Below are 18,272 nucleotides of genomic sequence, written 5' to 3'. Positions count from 1 at the left end.
GAGTTCAGCTGGTTAATGCTCCATCACAGCAACGTTATCTTTTCTTCGCAATGTGGTTTTTGCACTGGAATCTTCACAGAGACCATCACAACATAATTATAGAGGAAAGCACAAAAACTGGAGTGACTCCAACATTGTCCATGGACTTTACTAACCACTTGGATTTGTGTACAGAAACTGAAGCAAGGAAAGGACTGCTCCCTGCCAGAGCAGATGAGTCACACCAATTAAAGCAACAAGGAAAGCAGAAAATAGGGCAAAGTCATTCCTTTTGAAGGAATGGTGTCAATGAAAGCACAAAGTCTCATCTACACAAACACAGAGAAAGACAAGTGACAGGAATGGAACGTGAACTACTCTCAGCAAAGGATTTTTTTAATAGTGATCAAAGCAAAAGCTCCCAATATACTAAAAAAAGCCACTTCAGATGCACTTATTTTTAGCATGCACTTCTTCCTGTAAGAGATCAAACTGCAACACTGAGGTCTCCAGGAGCCACTTGGAACCCAACCTACAGGACAAGGCTCAAATTTTGCTGAAGGAAAAGCAATGACTTCAGCCTTTCTGAAAGGGAATGAAGTAATGCTCGATGAAATGCAGCATCTTCTTTGCAAGTTAAAGAATTAAGTGGTCCTCCAGCTTTTCAGAAAATCATGTCTAGGACTAGACCTCCAGGTGAGTTGGACATTTGCAAAACTTCTGTGTGTTCCCTTAGAAACAAGCAGTTTAAAAAACAAGCCTCCATGTTATTACAGAATCTACATTGCGCCCAAGAAACTTAAAGTCTCAAACAATATGAATATTAAGAGACCTTATACTAAGTCAACAGCCAGGTACATGATTTAGATGTACCCAAGAAGTTTCACACACAAGCCTTAAGAAGGCGTAACATTTGAATTTCTGCTTTGAACGAAATCATCAAATATGGGTTCAAACTTTAAGGAAGTTAGTAGAAAGGAAATACTTAAACAGAAGTTAACATAAACCACATACCACTGTTTTTCAGAATGGAAGCCTGGGCAAATACACGTAGCACTAAACTTCAAGTTGTTTCCTTTAATATTTACAAAACTGATTTTATTCTTAGTTTTTCAGAAAAATGGTTTAAAGTATTAGCACCTACATTGTAAATGACTCAAACTTAGATTTACACTTGAAATAAAGCCACAACGCAATCAGTTAAGTGAACTTATATTCTTCCATTTCTGAGTATTTCAGTAGAGCACCAAGAGGGAAAGAGCAACATGTGAGTAACCAGCAAGTGAGACACAGACCCAGGCACCTTCCTGGGACAGGATTCAGAAGGTCAGAGTTTTCCAGCACACTCCAAATCACCTCAGTTTTAGTTAGTTATAAGGTGGAAATTTCTATGCAAGTTTATAAAACCCATCCAGCTACATGTTAGTTTATTAAACCACAGTTGACCTGAGATGCAATTAGAATTTTGACATTTTTCCATACTTAGTTCACAAGTTTATTATGAAAAACACTGCAGCTCTGTCCTGCAGTAACATTGTTTTACAGAAAAAAACAGTTCTGTTCAAAGTAATTCACTATCCTTGAACAATTACAAGGGACAATATGGTAGGGCAGAGTGGAAAAGGGAACTGAGTGCAGACCAAAAAAAAAAAAAAAAAAAAAAATCAATACAATTAAATTAAACAGTATTCCCTGAAAATAAAACAAACAAACAGTTTCAGAACAAATATGAGGCCTTGGTACTTATTTTAAAAATGTTCTTTAAGCTTCAATGATTGTTTGCTGCTACCCTTATCTACAGTCATGCTGAATAAAGCTATAGCTAAATGGAAAGTTAAATGTATTCACGAGGTGTTAATGTCTACATCTTATTATTTGCAGTCTCTCAGAGAAAGCAAAAGTAACTACAAATAGCGCTATGCCAGAAACTGGTTTCTTGACCAACAATGTTGCTTCAGCATGCAATGAACTGGTTCATTCTAAAGTGGTCACAGTTGTTGATGACAAGAGGCTTTGTACTGAATATGGCACGTCTTTTGGTCCATGTGAAAACAAAGTTTGAATGTTAAATATTTTCTGACACTTTGGAGTTACTGTTGCTCTTCCCATTTCCTTTAGGTCAACATATGGTTCATGGCAATACTGTACAGGTCTAAAATCTCTTTACAGGAAGTAGTCTGGGGTGCGACGAGTAACATGCGGTTCGCCTCTGCGTGGCGCCGGGTCAAACTGCAAACTGAGAGCACAGACACAGTGAGAGCTCAGCCTCCACTCAGGTACTGCAGCCAGGAGTTACAGAGCCCTGGTTTAACACAAGTGAGCCACTGCAAGTTCTATCAACCAAGCTAAGTCTACTCTTCCACTCCTGTTAGTATGTACTTTTAACCATCGCATTTTAAATTCTTCTTAGCATGAAATTAATTTTAGCTTTAAGACTCAAAGTGGTTGAACATTTGTATCTATCAGAAAGTTAAAGTCTCCAGCTATTATGCACAGTGCTCTTGCCTCATTTACTAGTGAAGTTGCTGCTGCAGTAGATAGTTAGAGATCACATTAAAAGACCTGACACCCAACACCTGAAGCATTCAAAGGTGCCTAAAGTCTCCTGCCCAAGACTGCCAGAAGGCATTACCTTAAATGTCATAGACTACTTCTGCTCTCAAACCACATCCCTACACAGTAAGTCATTAAAATCCAGGTAGTTATACAAAGCAAAATTGAGGAGTCTCACTTTAATCTGACAGAGAAGATCTCCACAGCAACTGAGGCTTAACTCCAAGACTTTAAATGTGACTAACCCCATAATTCTACACTCACTCCACCTCCCAAAAGCTTAGAGAGGGGAAAAAACCCCATACTTGAACATAATTAAATGGGATCCTCAAATCACAGGCAACATAATTCTCATTTTTAAATATACTTACAAGGAGTATTTTAGAGTGTCATCAAGTTCCATAATTGCAGCCTGGTTGCCACAACGGTAACAATAGTTTGGAGCACTGAAAATTGTTACTACATTCCGGTCATGGCACCAGTTGTACCCCTGGAGAGGAAGGAAAAAATAATTCAGACAACCAAGTTAATGTACCCCATGTAACCACCTGACTACACACCAACCTTTCAATGTGCATTGGCATTTGTAGAGTTACTTTAAATAAGCTTAAGGCTGTATCTTTTTTCTATTCTGGAGAGAAAAAGGGGAAAAAGAAATTTTGGCCTTCATAGTTTGCTTCCTACTAGCAAATATGAGCTAGGTATTTAAAAAAAACTCATCTAGAAATATTTCTCCATTGCATTAGCATTAAATAGTTAAAACAGCAATTCTGAAGTACACAATCCACTCTGAACCTTCAACTGTGATCACCAAAACCAGAGCCCAGACATACATTTAAAAATCTCAACTGCCAGAAACAACTAGAGACCAAGAACAAAAGCACACATCCAATCTAAAAAGAAAAATTACACCTTTTTTCCAAGAGACACATATTTAAAAACCTTTATATCTACACAGAAATCACACCTAGTACCAAAGCTTGGTTTGAGATATTGCTGTAAATTTTCAGGAAAACAAGGCCAAAAAAAGTTTACTCCACTGTCAAATTCCTTTAGTAGCATGTGAATACTGCCAAGTTTCTGGAATACTCTTAGCTGGATCATCACCTGTCAGAGAAGGATGTGCACATCTGACACACAGAGCGTGGAATAAATGGACCAAGGACACAAAAAGTTTGAACACAGGATGTCCTGCTCACCTCCATTACCAACTGATGAGCTCTTGAAACCAACGTAAGGCCATTAGCATGGTTAAAGGTTTCTGAAATATCCTGTCCAAATGTGTAACCTGCACCTCGAGGAGAAATTCCCCAGCCACCACGATCATCTGGATCTGACCATAGCAAGTCACACATGGGACCCTGCAAGAGATGTACATGATGGTTCAGAGGTGAAGTGCAAAGAACCAAAAGCAAACAAAACCCAAAAATACTTGCACGACCCCTGCACAACTCTTTGACACTTAATATGTTTATTTCTTTAAGCAAGAACATGCCCCTCATTTTTTCTTTAAAAAATCTGGAACAGATTTTTTCTAGAACAGAAGACAACAGGCCCTTTAATATTAAGTTGATTTGAATTTCATTTTCAGCCTGCAAGCTTAACCCCTCAATACATGCTGAATCATCAATCTCACTGGCTTAGATAATTATTTTCCAGTACCTCATGGGGAACTTCCTGCAAACGATCAAGTGCTCTGATGTGATCCAGTGTATCTATAGATGGAGAGAGGCCACCATGTAGACAAAAAATCTGCAAGAGTTAGGAAACACGAAGTTTATTTGCATTAATCAGTGCAGTTAGAACAGTTTTCAATAATTTATTATGAGAAAATCTGCATGAGATTCCCTTAAAGATGAGAACTGACAGAATGCAGTGTTAAGAACTCCTTTTACAACCAAAAACACTCAATTTGGTCAGAGGTCAACATACCTGGCCATCCACCAAGGCAGTTAGAGGCAGGTAATCAAAAAGGTCTGTGAAGTATTTCCAAACATTTGCATTTCCATATTTCCTTAAACATTCATCATAGAAGCCATAGACTTGTGTGATTTGCCTGCTTTCATGGTTCCCTCGAAGGATTGTGATGCGTTCACGGTAACGGACCTAAACAGAAGAGTTGATTTTAGCACACTATGAGCAACCTTCCCCAGAACACAATTTGCACTCCTCAAGCCCTGCCACACACCAATAAACCATTCTGAAGATTATATAATAACTTTTAAGGGAAAAAAGGACTCATTCATTACAATCTTCAACTGCCAATTACTTTTGAGATTAATTACAATTTGTATTTATTATTACTAAGGAACTTTGCTATACCTGTGCATTAAGCTGATCTCTCCAAGCAAATTCTTAAAGATTGCTACTTAGGCAAGTAAAAATAAATACTCATTTTAGATGAAGCTCAGGCATGCATCTGAACATTTTTATAATTTTAAGAAGTGACTTAGAAAACAACAAAAGCCAAGAAGTCAGTTTCAGTAGCTAATACAAATGCAGTGAAAAACATAATAGATATTAAGTGTAGTCAGGATAGTAATGATATATTTTATACAAGACTGTAAAGCTGAGAAAAGTTACCTTAAGAGCTACAAGCAATGTGACTGTTTCAACTGAATAATATCCTCTGTCAACATAGTCCCCCATAAACAAATAGTTTGTGTCTGGTGATTTGCCTCCAATTCTGAAAAGTTCCATGAGGTCGTGAAATTGTCCATGGACATCTCCACAGACTGTGACTGGACATCGCACTTCTTGTACGTTGGATTCTTTTGTCAAAATTTCTTTAGCCTGTAAAGCAAAAAAGCACAAATTGTGAGTTCGTCTATGAAGAGCTTTTTATTCAAAGCACACTCTACCACTTCCAACTCTGCTACCTGCTCTCTTTAGGAGCTTTTGTCCCTTCCTTCTCTGAAGCATCTGAGGGAGAAGTTTATCTTTACTTAAATGCCATTAAAACAGCATTTCACTTTATGAAACCTTGTATTAGTGATTAGTAGTTGCATGGTTGCTTTTCCTCCTTGAGGACAGCATCTGAAACAAAACTTCAGACTTTCTACAGAAATGGTTCTGTGAAGCATAGAACAATGAACATCACTACTGGAACTTTAAAAGTTTTTAAGTATTTTGAAAAATGGAAATCTAAAAATCCTGCCAACATCTTACTTTCAACAGCCCAAACTCAGACACAGCCAAAACACTTCAGTACCTTGGCAGTCACCTGTACAAACATCTTCAACCCACCTGCAAAGGCAGGGGATCCTGCATGAAGCAGAATGAGAACAAACATCCACAGGTACCAGCAATTACAGAGCAGGCCATTACCTGTGCGAGTTCTCTCAACAAGTTTTGTGATTAAACACAGACTAATAACATCAAGCTGTGTCTTCATAAACCAAAACTGGCTAAGATGTTTGTAATCACCATTTTCTCCCAAAAAACTGTGTATATAAAAGTTGCAGACAAAGGTAATTTGTATGAAGCAGCACAGGCTAAATATAGCACCAGAAAGGTAATTCTGAAATAATGCAAGACAGTGGTTACAGTTTGTTCTCAGAACAGTCACCAGACACATGCCACAACGATTTGCTAAATCTAGAAGCTATTAGAAATATAAATAGTAACAAGTTTACTAGTTAGCATCTACCAAGACTTCCCTCTTTTTCAACAGTCAATGCTCCTATTCAAAAAGGATCCCTTTTTTACCTCATTAACACAATTACAAGAAAATACATAAAAATTATATTCTATTCCATAACCCAAGTTGTCTACAAGAAAGTGGCTGACACTCCCACCCAAAAGTGGTGTCACTGTCCCACACACCATCCTGGCTGACCACCACGGTCACCACTTCAAACAGAAGCAACACCTAAGTTTAATGATGGAAACTCATGAATTTCAATGTTTCACTGCAAAGAAATGCAAAAATACAGCATGGCAAAGCACCCTGCACAACACAAAGCTTTAGATGTCACTCTGCAGACGTATTTACATAGAAGTCAGTCTCATATGACAGTTTCCACTTGCACTGTGCCCAGTACTAAAGATAGGTCATTCCTGGCTTGTGGTCAATGCTTAAAGTGCAGATGTATTTTAAGATAGCCTGACTTGAGTTAATTTTAATGCAGTGACACTCACCGGATGTTTTGAAGGTGTTTTAACAGCTTTAGCCTCTTCTAATACTCTCCTACATTCAGAAGCATTAGCCAGCTTAGCTCTCCTTTAGACAGAGAACATCAGAGATGCTTACAGCACTTCAATGTGTGTATATATATATATATATATATAAAACCTACTCTTTAATGAGAATGTTTCTACCACTGGATTTTCTCAGCACACTTGAAGCACTGCACAAAGAATGCAGCATTCATTTTTCATCAAAGGTGTGCAGCATTTGTGTTTGTGCAGAGAACAGCAGAGTTCTCAGCAATGGAGCTGTTGCATCCTCAGTTTCTGAAATATTAAATCACTCAGATACACACATGACCAAACACAGAGAAGTCAGACAGCTACTCTGATGGGAAAAGACTGTTCCAGGTCAATCTGCAGAACAGCAACCTCTGTTTAAATCCTGCAGTGGACGAATGCTGGTGCAGGGATTCCAACATTTCCATGTTTTAAAAGCAGTTTCATGCAACACTGTGTTAGGAACTGTTTAGTTCATTTACAGTCTTCTGTCCCACAGTATTGGAAGTGGCACATACTCAAGTGCTTAAACACTCAGCTCTATAAAAGAGCTTCAGCAAAGCTGAAGGTAGAAAAAATAACATCCTGAAAGCAAGCCACCAACAAGCAGTCTACTATCTCCCAAATAAATTCCTATTAAAAGGTAAAGTAAAAAAAAAGGAATTTTAATATACCATAACACAATACAAACACAAGTTGGTAAGACAACAGTACATTTAACACTACAATTTCACAATATCAAATTGTGATCATTAATGATCACTGATACCACTCCTGCAGGATCTGTGCCCCTGACCTTGCACTGGATCTCACACAGCAACTCCACCTGGTTCCACTCCCTCTTTTTATTGATTCTTGAAGGTGCTGCTCACTCCCCCTACCCAACTCCCTCTCCAACAAATGGACTTCCCATCAACAGCTCTCCTACACTTCCTCAGGGAGAGGAGCAGCAGAGGGGAGAAAACTCCCTGATCCAACCATCTGACAGAGAACTAGGAAAGACACACACACACATCACAGCCTGAACTTCAAACCCTGGCACCTATTGTCACAAAGGATAATAGTGCAACAGAGCAGTATTTTGACATCAACATTTTGAAATATCCAGGCTTCACTGACTATCATCAGGACAAACAATGAAAAAATTTATAATCTGATTTTCTTGAGAACCTATTAATTCTTTTGTATCTCTGCCTTTTTTCAGTTCTCAACAATTCCTACTACTAAGACACCCTGAACTTCTCGACACCTCCAATGTTTAATAAATCTTTTTCACATAGTAGAATACCACCACAAGTCAAAACTTCTGTGGTGCAGGATCCTTAAGCAAAAACCTGTTATCAACAACCTACCAGATTACAGTTGTAAAACCCTGCCTCTGAATAAATTTAATTATTTTTTCAGCACTATACTCTCAGATTTCAAAATAAAGTGCAAACACATACAGAATAAGACTGCAAAGAACACGTTACTTCAAGTTGATAAATGCTAATTTTACAGCCAATTACCAATGAAGTCAAAGACAAAAACCAGCTGTGAGACAGTTACACGAGAAGAGTGTAAGAAGAACCAAGTGCAATGCTGTCATAAACACTACTGTGCTGAGGTGGAGAGTCATGTATTTTACTCAGAACAATCTCAAAGTTCAAACAATAAGCAGTAAGTATCAAATACATTTCAGCTTAGTCATAATGACTGGAATGCATCTGACTGGATACTGGCTTACTCAGTCACTTCTCTGTAAAGTGAAAACTTGTACAATCCCAAAACTTAAAAGCAATAAAACCAATACTGGTTTAAACACACAAGAAAACAACCAATTTTCACTTTATTATAAAAAGAATAGCACTGCATAAAAACTCAACCTAGTACTTAAGAATTAAACCATTCCTGGCCTGCTGCACATCACGTAAAGGCCCAGCTGAACAGCACCAAGCTGCTTTGGTGGCTCTGTTACAAAGCACATCTCTGCAAGGTGCTGGTCTCAAAACACAAAGATCAGCTTCATTGTTTTAAGGCAGTACAAGATCCAAGTGTATGAACTGCCATGGATAAGAATTTTGAAAAAGATGACAATTAAAGTCACTACCATATGATTTTCAGATCCTCAGTTTATTTAATGAGATGCACAGGTTGTATGCACAGATGTAGCTCTTATTTCCCCTGCTCCCTCCAAATCTTTTTATCCTATATGCCACAAATTAGGGCTCAGAGTCGAGTGCCATAAAAGCCATAATCCACCTATTTTAGTTCCTCAACTCACTCTGTACTGAGGATATGCAAGCTTCCCTCATGAGCAGTGTGCATCATCAACCTTGTCTCACAGAAATAATTTCCAGTGGTCCATTCCTACAAAATCCTCTGAATTAATCTGTACCCAAATTCCTCTGTGTTTCCAGAATATACCAGATATTTCTCCATTACTCTGACCCCTTGTTAGGTCCCTACATTCTAGCATGAGCTCTGACAAGTCAGCCCAATTATCTACCATGAGAAACTCTGGGGCACATAGCAGAAAATAAGACCCAAAGCAAAGAGTAAACATCACTGGATCTGTGTGGAATTGTAAATCAATGCTGGAAGCAGCACTATGAACCAGTCATCAAAAGATTACCACTGCTAACTCAGTCAAGAAAATACAACCATTATTTTGGTTAGACACCACAGCCCCAAAGTCAGGCTGCAGATGGTAACAGGTCATTCTTGGAGACCAGAGCTCCCACCTGAGCCCACCATGCTGTCCAGTAAAGTGTGTCATGAGAAGCACCCACTGGAACCAAGCAATAGTTGTTTGTAGTTACCATAAAGATATTTTGATGAGATTGAAGATTTCAACCACACCCATAATTTCCTGCCACCAAGGTGCACAGGATGTGACTAAAGGCACAATGATCAGCTAATTGGGATGAACACTGGCTTCAGCTGTTCCAACATCATGACCTGGAAAAGGTTCCAGTTCCAAGCAAAGTCATCCATTACAGTAAGCAATTCTTCCGCAGAGTCAATGCTTTTCAATTTATAGATTTCCCCACTCCTCACAAGGCGAGGGGAGAGAGCAGGTTCAGACAAAAGATGGGCTTATTTTTAAAGCAAAAGGTGTTTTAATTCACTGACATTTTAAACAAAACTAGATAAATGAAGCCTCCTATAACACCCTTCTGTGAAGGAGGCATGGCAGTCAGATTACACATGACACAAATGGGAAACTGATTTATACAATCCACCAAGGAGTTCAGTGTGAATGTGTAAGTAGGAACAAAATTAAAATACAAAGCTCCCCACTGACATTTAATTATTTATATTCCAAAGTAAAACCAGGATTTCCATCCACATAGAAATACTGAGCAGCAAAATACTCTTTTGCCAGGACAGAAGTTGATGCATCTGCTTTCTCTCTGGATTTGTGACTAGAACCTACACCTCAATTTCCAAACTCTTCTGTTCAGTGAGAAGACAGACCAGTTTAAATAGAAGATATCAGCCAACCAAAAGAGCAACCCCAATGCCAGGACTGCTGTAAGATTAAAATAAGACAACCACTTTCCTTTATTGCCTGTAAATTCTAGAAGGCCTACAAGAAAACAAGCAAGCAACACACTTCTGCCAAATAGCCCTCCCTTCCTTTGTATTACAAAAGGACTGACAGCATTTGAAACCCTGATAGCCCCCTCACCATTTCCATCTGAAAAGTTCAGCAGCACTCTTGCCCTCAGAGGCAAATCTGGAAGAAGGGGAAAGGCTGTTAGTTAACAAAAGCAGTGAGGACAGGAAGAGGGTCTTCTGAAAGAACTCAGTGCCATTATTTTCATTCATACAAAAGATCTCAGTATCTTTAAATTGAAGAAAAATAATCTAGGAAAAACTTCTTTAAAAAAACATAACAAGACAAATAACTCAGGAACCCTTTTGCCTTCCTTGCCTCATGGAGCTCCAAGGAGCACAGCAATGACAGCAAGGCAGGAAGCTGAGCACTTACAGGGATGTATTTCAGTCCTCCTTGTAGAACAAGCTGTGTTCATTTTGAATCATTCCATTCACTTTTTTTAAAAAAAAGGAATAGGCTAAACCTATTCCCAAACTAGTTGTGCCTGATATCAACAAGTCAGAAAATTCTCAACCCTTTTGTTCCAGTAACTCCAACACAGCTTGGCACAGTGATGCTACAGGTCAGGACACCAGCTGGAGGATGGCAGGTCAAACCTCAAGGAAAGAGTTTAGAAAAAACAGCAAACCAGACACACCTGTACTGGAAGGCATGTTCAAAATACTCAGCAGAAATACTGGAGACCTAGTGAGTAACTGAGCTCTAGTATTCACTCTTTAGTTAGGAATAAACTTTTTCCAGTGTAATATACACTACCTGAAAAAAAAGAACAGCATTACTGAATACAGGGTAGTGTTCAAGGGTCCCTAACAAGAGTGTAAAATTCAATCCCTGCTCCTGTGATTCCCCTCACACAGATCTGCTGCACAAGGTCAGACACAGCCAGACAGGTCTGGGTTTTGTGCTGGGGAAGGCAACCCAGGTGAGTCACTGGAAATGGCTCAGAAGCAATCACAGAGCAGCACTGCCATCACATCTGAAGAGGCAACAGCCTCAGCACAGGGAGATCTGGAAGTGGACATCAGTCCTGCAGCCTTGTCCATGGCTTCAGCATCAAACTGGCTGAACTCAAGTAGGAATTTGCTCTGACTTAGGAGAGCTTCCTACTGTCAGCTTAAACTATGCCCAGAACAACACAAGTATCTTTCACTCCTACTTAATCACAACTAATATTGCAACTAAAAAGCAAAAAACCAAAGCCAAACATCTCACTGCTAGCACAACTCAATTTTTACAGAATTTACTAGAACTGAAAAAAAAAAAAAGCAAAGCCAGAAATCTGCTGATGATACAATCACTGGCACATTCAAGACTAAATTTCTATATGCACATCAAGATGTTGTATTAGAATCCAGACAAGGTGAGAAGGCTGGCTAGGTTGACTCTTCAAATGCCTTCTGTGAAAGAGACAATTTCCATTTTTCATTATCAACCACAACAGAAAAACAAAATGAAACAACCAAAAAACCCAACCGCTAGGAAACAAAATCCCACAACAAATCAGAACACTGGGCATCAAACGATTTTTTTAAAGTGTTCAAGAATAATCTAAAACACAGCCATTTCAAGGGTTCAAAAGGCTTTGTACACTACACTTGGAACTCTCAGAGACAGAAGGTGTCAGTACATGGCCCCACCAATGACTTGATCCCTTGGGATGTTCAAGAGAGCAGCCAAGGAGCCCTGAACCCCTCTGGTCCCCCAGAGCCCAGGAACAGCTGCTGAGGGCCCTCCTGCCATTGGCAGCAGCTCCCTGGCTACAGAACCCAGGGCACTGGCACGGCAGAACTGCAACACTGCTCATTCCTCCTGTGCCAGGGGAACACAGGACCTGCCCAATGCACAGCCCACCACACTCTCAGCATGGCAATTCTGTTGGGGCAGGTCTCTTGGCTGATTTACAGCAAGTTCAGACAGGAACATTCACGTTCACAATCATCTTAGTCTGAAGAATGGTTAGTTATACATGATGGATACAGGAATGCAAAAGCTAGCTAGTGGAAAAGCCCCTGCAAATGCAGCTGGAAACAGTTTAAAACATCCACTTCTGGCCAAAATAATCAGCTAAGAAAGGGAACTCCTGAACAGAATGGAATGTAGGAAGCAGAAGGGGACATCTGAAAAAGAGGTTGGACAGACAGCTCAGCTTAAAACACAGGAGTGAGACCCACAGAACATGTAAGTCTGATGTATTACAGGAACTGAACTTTGATTGCACAGGCATTTTTTGACCCAAAAGAAAGCTTCATCAGAAATGTCCTCTCAGAATTAAGTCACTCAACAGAAGCAAAATGAGTCTGTGTAACTCACACAGCTGCAGTGGGTAACCTTTGGTTACAGAACATCCAATTTGGCAGATCAGATGTTAAATTGAAAATTCTACAACAAGAAAAAAATTAGAAAAATACACCATGAACAAGGTACATACCAGAGAACAGCACAGAACAGACCCAGAAACACATTTACACTACAAAAATTACCAATGGTGACAAATCAAAAAGCAAATGTAACCAACACCATTGCTACAGATCAAAAACTGCAGGAGTCAAACCTTGAATCAAGGTCTTTTGAATGCCTTTACCAGCATCAGCCCTTCACTTAGTTTAAAATATTTTGGCTAGCAGCACTATCTATTCAAAGGTATTTCACTAGCAATTCAAGAACCCTGAAATGCTTTATACAATATATATGATCAAATAGTCCTCCCTCTCTCAAAAAACTGGAGATGCCACACTCAAACTCACTAAATTACAGAGCAGTGTTTTTGAGGGAGTGGCTCTGACACCTCTGCCTGCACCTGCACTAGATATTTTCTGCAATAACCAAAGCAAACTCTATCCCAAAATTCACCTCATTCCTCTGTGCAATTTTAGACTGAGCAATGTGCCACACCCCCAGTTCCTGTGATAAAGGACATCTGTACACAGAGGAGACAAGAACATTTCCCTCCACTGTCACAATGTATGGGAAAGAAACTAAACCAGCATCCTTCCATTCAAAAAGGTCAGTGGAAAAACTCTCACCTGGCAATAAAGGACTTCCTTTCACCTCTGCCAATAAACAATTCAGCACTAACAGGACAAACACTGCTGACACGTACCAGTAACTGGACTGGGTATATTCTGACCACTTCTTTAGAACCTGCACTTCTCAAATGCTGAAGCAAAGCACAATGGGTCACTCAAGTGATGGAGCATTAAACACACAGCACGTACCAAGCCTGGAATAATTTAACTGCCACTCAGAGGTTGATCATTTCAAATCATTTGTGAAAGTATAATGTATTATTCATGGTTACAAATTACTTCTAGACTTCGAAGATGTTTCTGCCCAGTTGCCACCACCACCATCACCCAGGTAACCAGGCTCACTGAAAGACACACCAAGAAAGTAACTGGGATGCACAAATGGCCACACAATTATCATGTTCACAAAAAGCTGCTGAGTTCTTCAGGTATCAATACTGAAATACAAGAGAGCCCTCAGGCTTATTCTTATTACACAAGCACCAGTCTGCACACATGAAGCCCCAGCAGATCAAGAAATACTTGTCAGGGAGATCATCCAATCAAACAGTGTTATCAGGAAAAGCCCTTAATTTTTAAAAATCGTTTATTTTAACCAGCCCTAGCTGCAATTCAATGTGGTGAAGAACAACACTTTATACCTAGTAGGGTCTTTATCTGTCCTTTGGAACAATAGCTGCATCTGAGCACGTCCTTAAGCTAATCATGATGTGATTACATCCACAAAACTACTCAAACATTCCAAACAAAGAACAACCCAGTGAGGTTTCTCAAAGTCAGTGCTGGGAACATGGAAGCACATTAAAGCAGGTGCTGTCCCTCAGCACAAAGGTGCAGAACTGAGCTCTCACCCCACTTCCATGAACACAACAGAGACAAGAAGATGGAAAACTCAGAGTTCAAGGGCCTATTTGCAATGCCCTCCATCAGCAAGCATGAAGAAACTGAACTACTCTTAGCAGAAAGTCCAGGTAAATCCACCTGTAGTTATCAGCAACAAATGAACTTTCCCTAACATCAGCACCCTGGGGCTGAACTCTGCACAGTGCTGACCATACACCCAGCACACAGAACTGTCACCCCACCCAGAGCTCCCCCAGAGCCAGCCCAGCCAACATGAAGGTGCTGCTAAACAATACTGGGATTGGCAGACTGCTCTTCCACATTCTCGTGGTCTCTCATCTCAACACACGGTAGTCAGACACAAAGTTTTCTTTTCTTTTTTCCTTTACCATTATCCTGATGATGAGCATTACACGTTTATCCATATAAATACAGCTCATTTCTATTCTTCACTGGGAAAAAATGAAAATGTCATCGTGTGCAACACTGATGACTGGGACTGTGTCTTCCGTAAGGAATTTCTAGTGGCATGCCTGCTTCTCACTGAACCAAAACCCCAATACACAGAAAGCTTTTTATACATTATACATCCCTCATGGTCCTGCACGTTACCACACAGCCCCACAAAATGGGCCCGTATGCACCCACTCCTGTGGGATTCAGGACCCATCAGTTCACAAACGATGGCAAGTGAAGCACCTGCCTCTCACATAAAGCACTACAAGGAAGAAGCTGCACTGCCGTCATTGGAGAGGCACATGGACATAGCCAGGCAGTGACACTGCCTGCTTGCAACAGCCTTTCAAATACACAGCCTGGATCAAATGGAAACAGTGTTGAGCAGCTGCAATACAAGTGAACTAAAATCTGTACTGGAGCAAGAGCCAGTCTGGCCAAAATCACTGCAAGTTCTTTATTAAGTTCATAGACAGTCCTCTCAAAAAATTGCTTCCAAAACAACCTGATGTAATATTTGAAAGCATGAGTCCAATTTTAAAATATTCTAGGGACTTTCTGTGGCAAGTACATAGGCTTCTTTAGAAGCCAGTGCACCCCTAACTTCTGTATTCCTTAATATCCAGTTCCCAAAAAATTCACAAATATTTCATCTTTCAGTCTAGAAAGAAATACATAAAACCATCAGTAACTAAAAAAAAAAAAAAAAAAAATGCCACTACCACCAACAACCCTCAGCTATGAGACTACATCCAGAATTAAAGTCAACTGGAAAATGCCTCTGGATGCTACCAGAACAAAATTTTCCCGAATTTCCAAACCACAATCTGTCCTAGGTTGGCTTTATAACCTTTCTAAGCTATGAATGTCTCAAGCAACACATTGCCCATTAACATCCACGTCTCAAACCAACACCATAAAAATATGCAGTTATATAGGAACTCGAACGTTCATCCTGTGAATTTCATGAAACCCAGAACCTTACTGAGAGAAACCAAAGCCCCAAAGCTATTTTATCCTTCAATTAGCTATAAACGCGTCTGCGCTTATTCATATCACGAAAAATACAAGAAATAAATCAAAGCAGCAGCTCTTTACCGCATGTGATTTCCAAGCACCTAACAGAAGCCTTTCTTTTCATTATAATAACTCACGCTTTAGGGGGTAGATTTAACATTTTAACCGGGGGGGTCTCTCGGGGGTCTCTCCCGAGGATCCATCGCGGCCGCGGCGCCATTTTAGGAGGCGCTGAGCAGGCGGGAGGCGGAGCCGAAGCTCCAGCACAGCCGAGGGGCCGCGGCTCGCCCGGCCCCGGCTCCCGGCCCGCTCCCCCCGCCGGGCCGCGCCAAGCCCCCGGCCCGCCCGAGGCCCCGCGCCCGCCCGGCCGAGCGGCACCGCCCCCGCCCGCGGCGCCCTGCCCGGCCCCGCCGCCGCCCGCGGCCCCTCGCTCCTCACCTTCTCGCAGAGGCTCTTCACCTGCCCCTCGGACAGCTGCTTGCACTCGTTGAGCTGCTCCACCCACTGGTCGAGCTCCTTGGTGAAGACCTTCTCCTCCATCCCGCTCTCCCCCTCCTCCTCCTCTTCCTCCTCACCGGCTGCTGCTGCCGCACCGCCCCGCGGGCCCCAGCGATCCGCGCTCCCCACAGCGGCGGCGGCCGCGACGCGTCAGGGCGGGCGGGCGGGCGCGGGGAGAGGGCGGCCCGGGGCACTCCGGCTGCGGCAGCGCTGCCGCTCCTCGCTCCGCACCGTGTAATGGCCGCCGCTGCTGACGTCACTGCCCCGGCCCCACCGCGGGGAGGGGGACGCCGCGGGAGCCGAGGGCGCGTGCGTGGCGCCCGGGCGGGGCCGCGAGTGCGCTCTGAGGGGAGGGGGCGGGTGAGGGCACTGAGCGCGCCCGCCCGCCATGCCCGCCTGCTTGCTTGTCCGCCCCGGGAGCGCGGGGTGGCTGTGCTTCGTCCCGGTCCTCCTTCCCAGGTCTGCCCCTGGACCCCTGGGGGCCGGCGCTCTCCCCATGCCGGGGTCCGTTTGAGAGGCGCGGCACAGCCCCGCCCGGTCGCAGCCGTGAGGCGGGAACCAGAGCTCTGCTGTGAGGGGTGGCCGGCATGGCGGTGCCGGCCCTTCCTGTGCCCGGCTTCTGAGCGCTGGCTCCTCGGGGACACAGGCTGGGCAGGGTCCTCGCCTGCGAAGTGCCTGCTGTGGGGTTGGGGGACGATGTTGGCTGGGGCTTTGTGCCGCTCCGCAGTGTTTGTGGTTCTTCCTGCAGTTATTGCATATAGGTGTCCCCGAGGCGGGTGCTAAGAGGCTGGTGCCGGGGTCTTTGCAGTGACAGGACGAGGAGCACTCGCCGTAAAGTAAAACACAAAAAGTTCCACCACCACACGAGAAACAACTTCACATTGTGGGTAGCAAAGCACTGGAACGGGCTGCCCAGGGAGGTCGTGGAGTTTTCCTCTCTGGCGGCTTTCAGAACCGCCCGGGACACGTCCCTGTGTCATTGCTCGGGGTGGCCCGGCCCTGGCCGATGAGTCGGACTGGGCATCTCCAGAGCTCCATCCCAACACGAACAGTTCTGTGATGCTGAGCCCGGTTACTGTGTCTGCCAGAGAAGAGGGAAGTGGGGGATGCTTGCTGGTGTTGGGTACTTTGAAATAAAGCTTTTCAGGTCTAAATCATGGGCATTAAACACTATCTTAATTGTACCACCAGGTAGTGCTTAGGTTAAAAAGGCTGTGCTGGGTTTCTTTAAAACAATTCATAGTGAATGAGTTCATGGAAGTCCAGAGTTTATTATGACCTTTTTAGACAGAAGTAATGCATGAAGTGCAGTGTGAGTGTTCAGTAAAGGAAATTAGTGGTGGGCTTTTCAGGAAACTTTCAGGAAGGTGGTATTTTTTCAGGAAACTAGTGGTGACCTCAGCTATCTTACTGTGCTCAGACACTTGCTACCTAAGGGAAAATATGTTAGTAAGACACAGATAAATTGCAATAAAAAAAGAATGTAGGAAATATGCAGAACCAATTTCTAATGAATTATGTATTTTATTGCAATCTGCATCTTAAATTATAGAGGAAGATTTCCCCTAAATAACTTAAAAAAGGCATGAAATTATCAGTTTAATATTTTTTCACTTAAATGGGTCAAAATGTTGATAAAATATTGATTTGTTAATTTCAAGAGGGCACAATGACTTTTCCTAGTTAATTTGTATTAATTATCTTGGTCATCACTTGCCTAATATGGAGTCTGACTTGTTAAATTCTTTGCCTACTATTGAAGGAAATTAAGAATTCCATAGTGAGCAAGGAGAGAGGAATGTTTGCTTTCATGGGTCAGTCTCGGTTTCTTGATGTCATACTCTCCTGCTAGACAAGTTGGTTTGAATTGCCTGACTTAGGTTTTGTTTATCTTCCAAAACAATTTGGCCATTCTTACACAGGTTGCCATCTTCAGATGACATTAGTTTTGTGCTTAAAGTTGTTGAAAGAAAAGTACCATTCATTGAGAAGTGATAGGTTTCAAGAATTCACTCTGTAGCACATCTTCCCAAAACAGTCTTGAGCAAATATATGCAAAGAATATGAAACAATAACATCAACTATTGTGTAATTTGCCAAGCTAAACT

General features: G+C 42.0%; 1 protein-coding gene across 1 annotated transcript; it reads right to left on the bottom strand.

The window, feature by feature from the left end:
- Nucleotides 1–354: 354 nt before the first annotated feature.
- Nucleotides 355–16,436, bottom strand: PPP2CA (protein phosphatase 2 catalytic subunit alpha). The gene is made up of 7 exons (XM_005483590.4): nt 16,105–16,436; nt 5,116–5,325; nt 4,465–4,638; nt 4,195–4,284; nt 3,732–3,893; nt 2,904–3,022; nt 355–2,215 (listed from the first exon to the last, which is right to left on the bottom strand). The coding sequence occupies exons 1-7, from the start codon at nt 16,204–16,206 to the stop codon at nt 2,143–2,145; spliced, it is 930 nt and encodes a 309-aa protein (XP_005483647.1). The 5' UTR covers nt 16,207–16,436; the 3' UTR covers nt 355–2,142.
- Between the last annotated feature and the right edge of the window lie 1,836 nt (nt 16,437–18,272).

The sequence above is a fragment of the Zonotrichia albicollis genome, chromosome 15 (genome assembly GCF_047830755.1).
Source record: "Zonotrichia albicollis isolate bZonAlb1 chromosome 15, bZonAlb1.hap1, whole genome shotgun sequence".
Taxonomy (NCBI): domain Eukaryota; kingdom Metazoa; phylum Chordata; class Aves; order Passeriformes; family Passerellidae; genus Zonotrichia; species Zonotrichia albicollis.
The sequence above is the reverse complement of the archived record's forward strand: the minus strand, read 5'-3'. Positions and strand labels throughout refer to the sequence as shown.

Coding starts and splice junctions, on each gene's coding strand:
- PPP2CA (XM_005483590.4), bottom strand. CDS start 16,206: ATGGAGGAGAAGGTCTTCACCAAGGAGCTCGACCAGTGGGTGGAGCAG. Junction 4,285..4,464: donor CTGCCTTGGTGGATGGCCAG/GTATGTTGACCT, acceptor TAACTCTTGCAG/ATTTTTTGTCTACATGGTGG. Junction 3,023..3,731: donor CTCATCAGTTGGTAATGGAG/GTGAGCAGGACA, acceptor CTTCCTCTCCAG/GGGTACAACTGGTGCCATGA.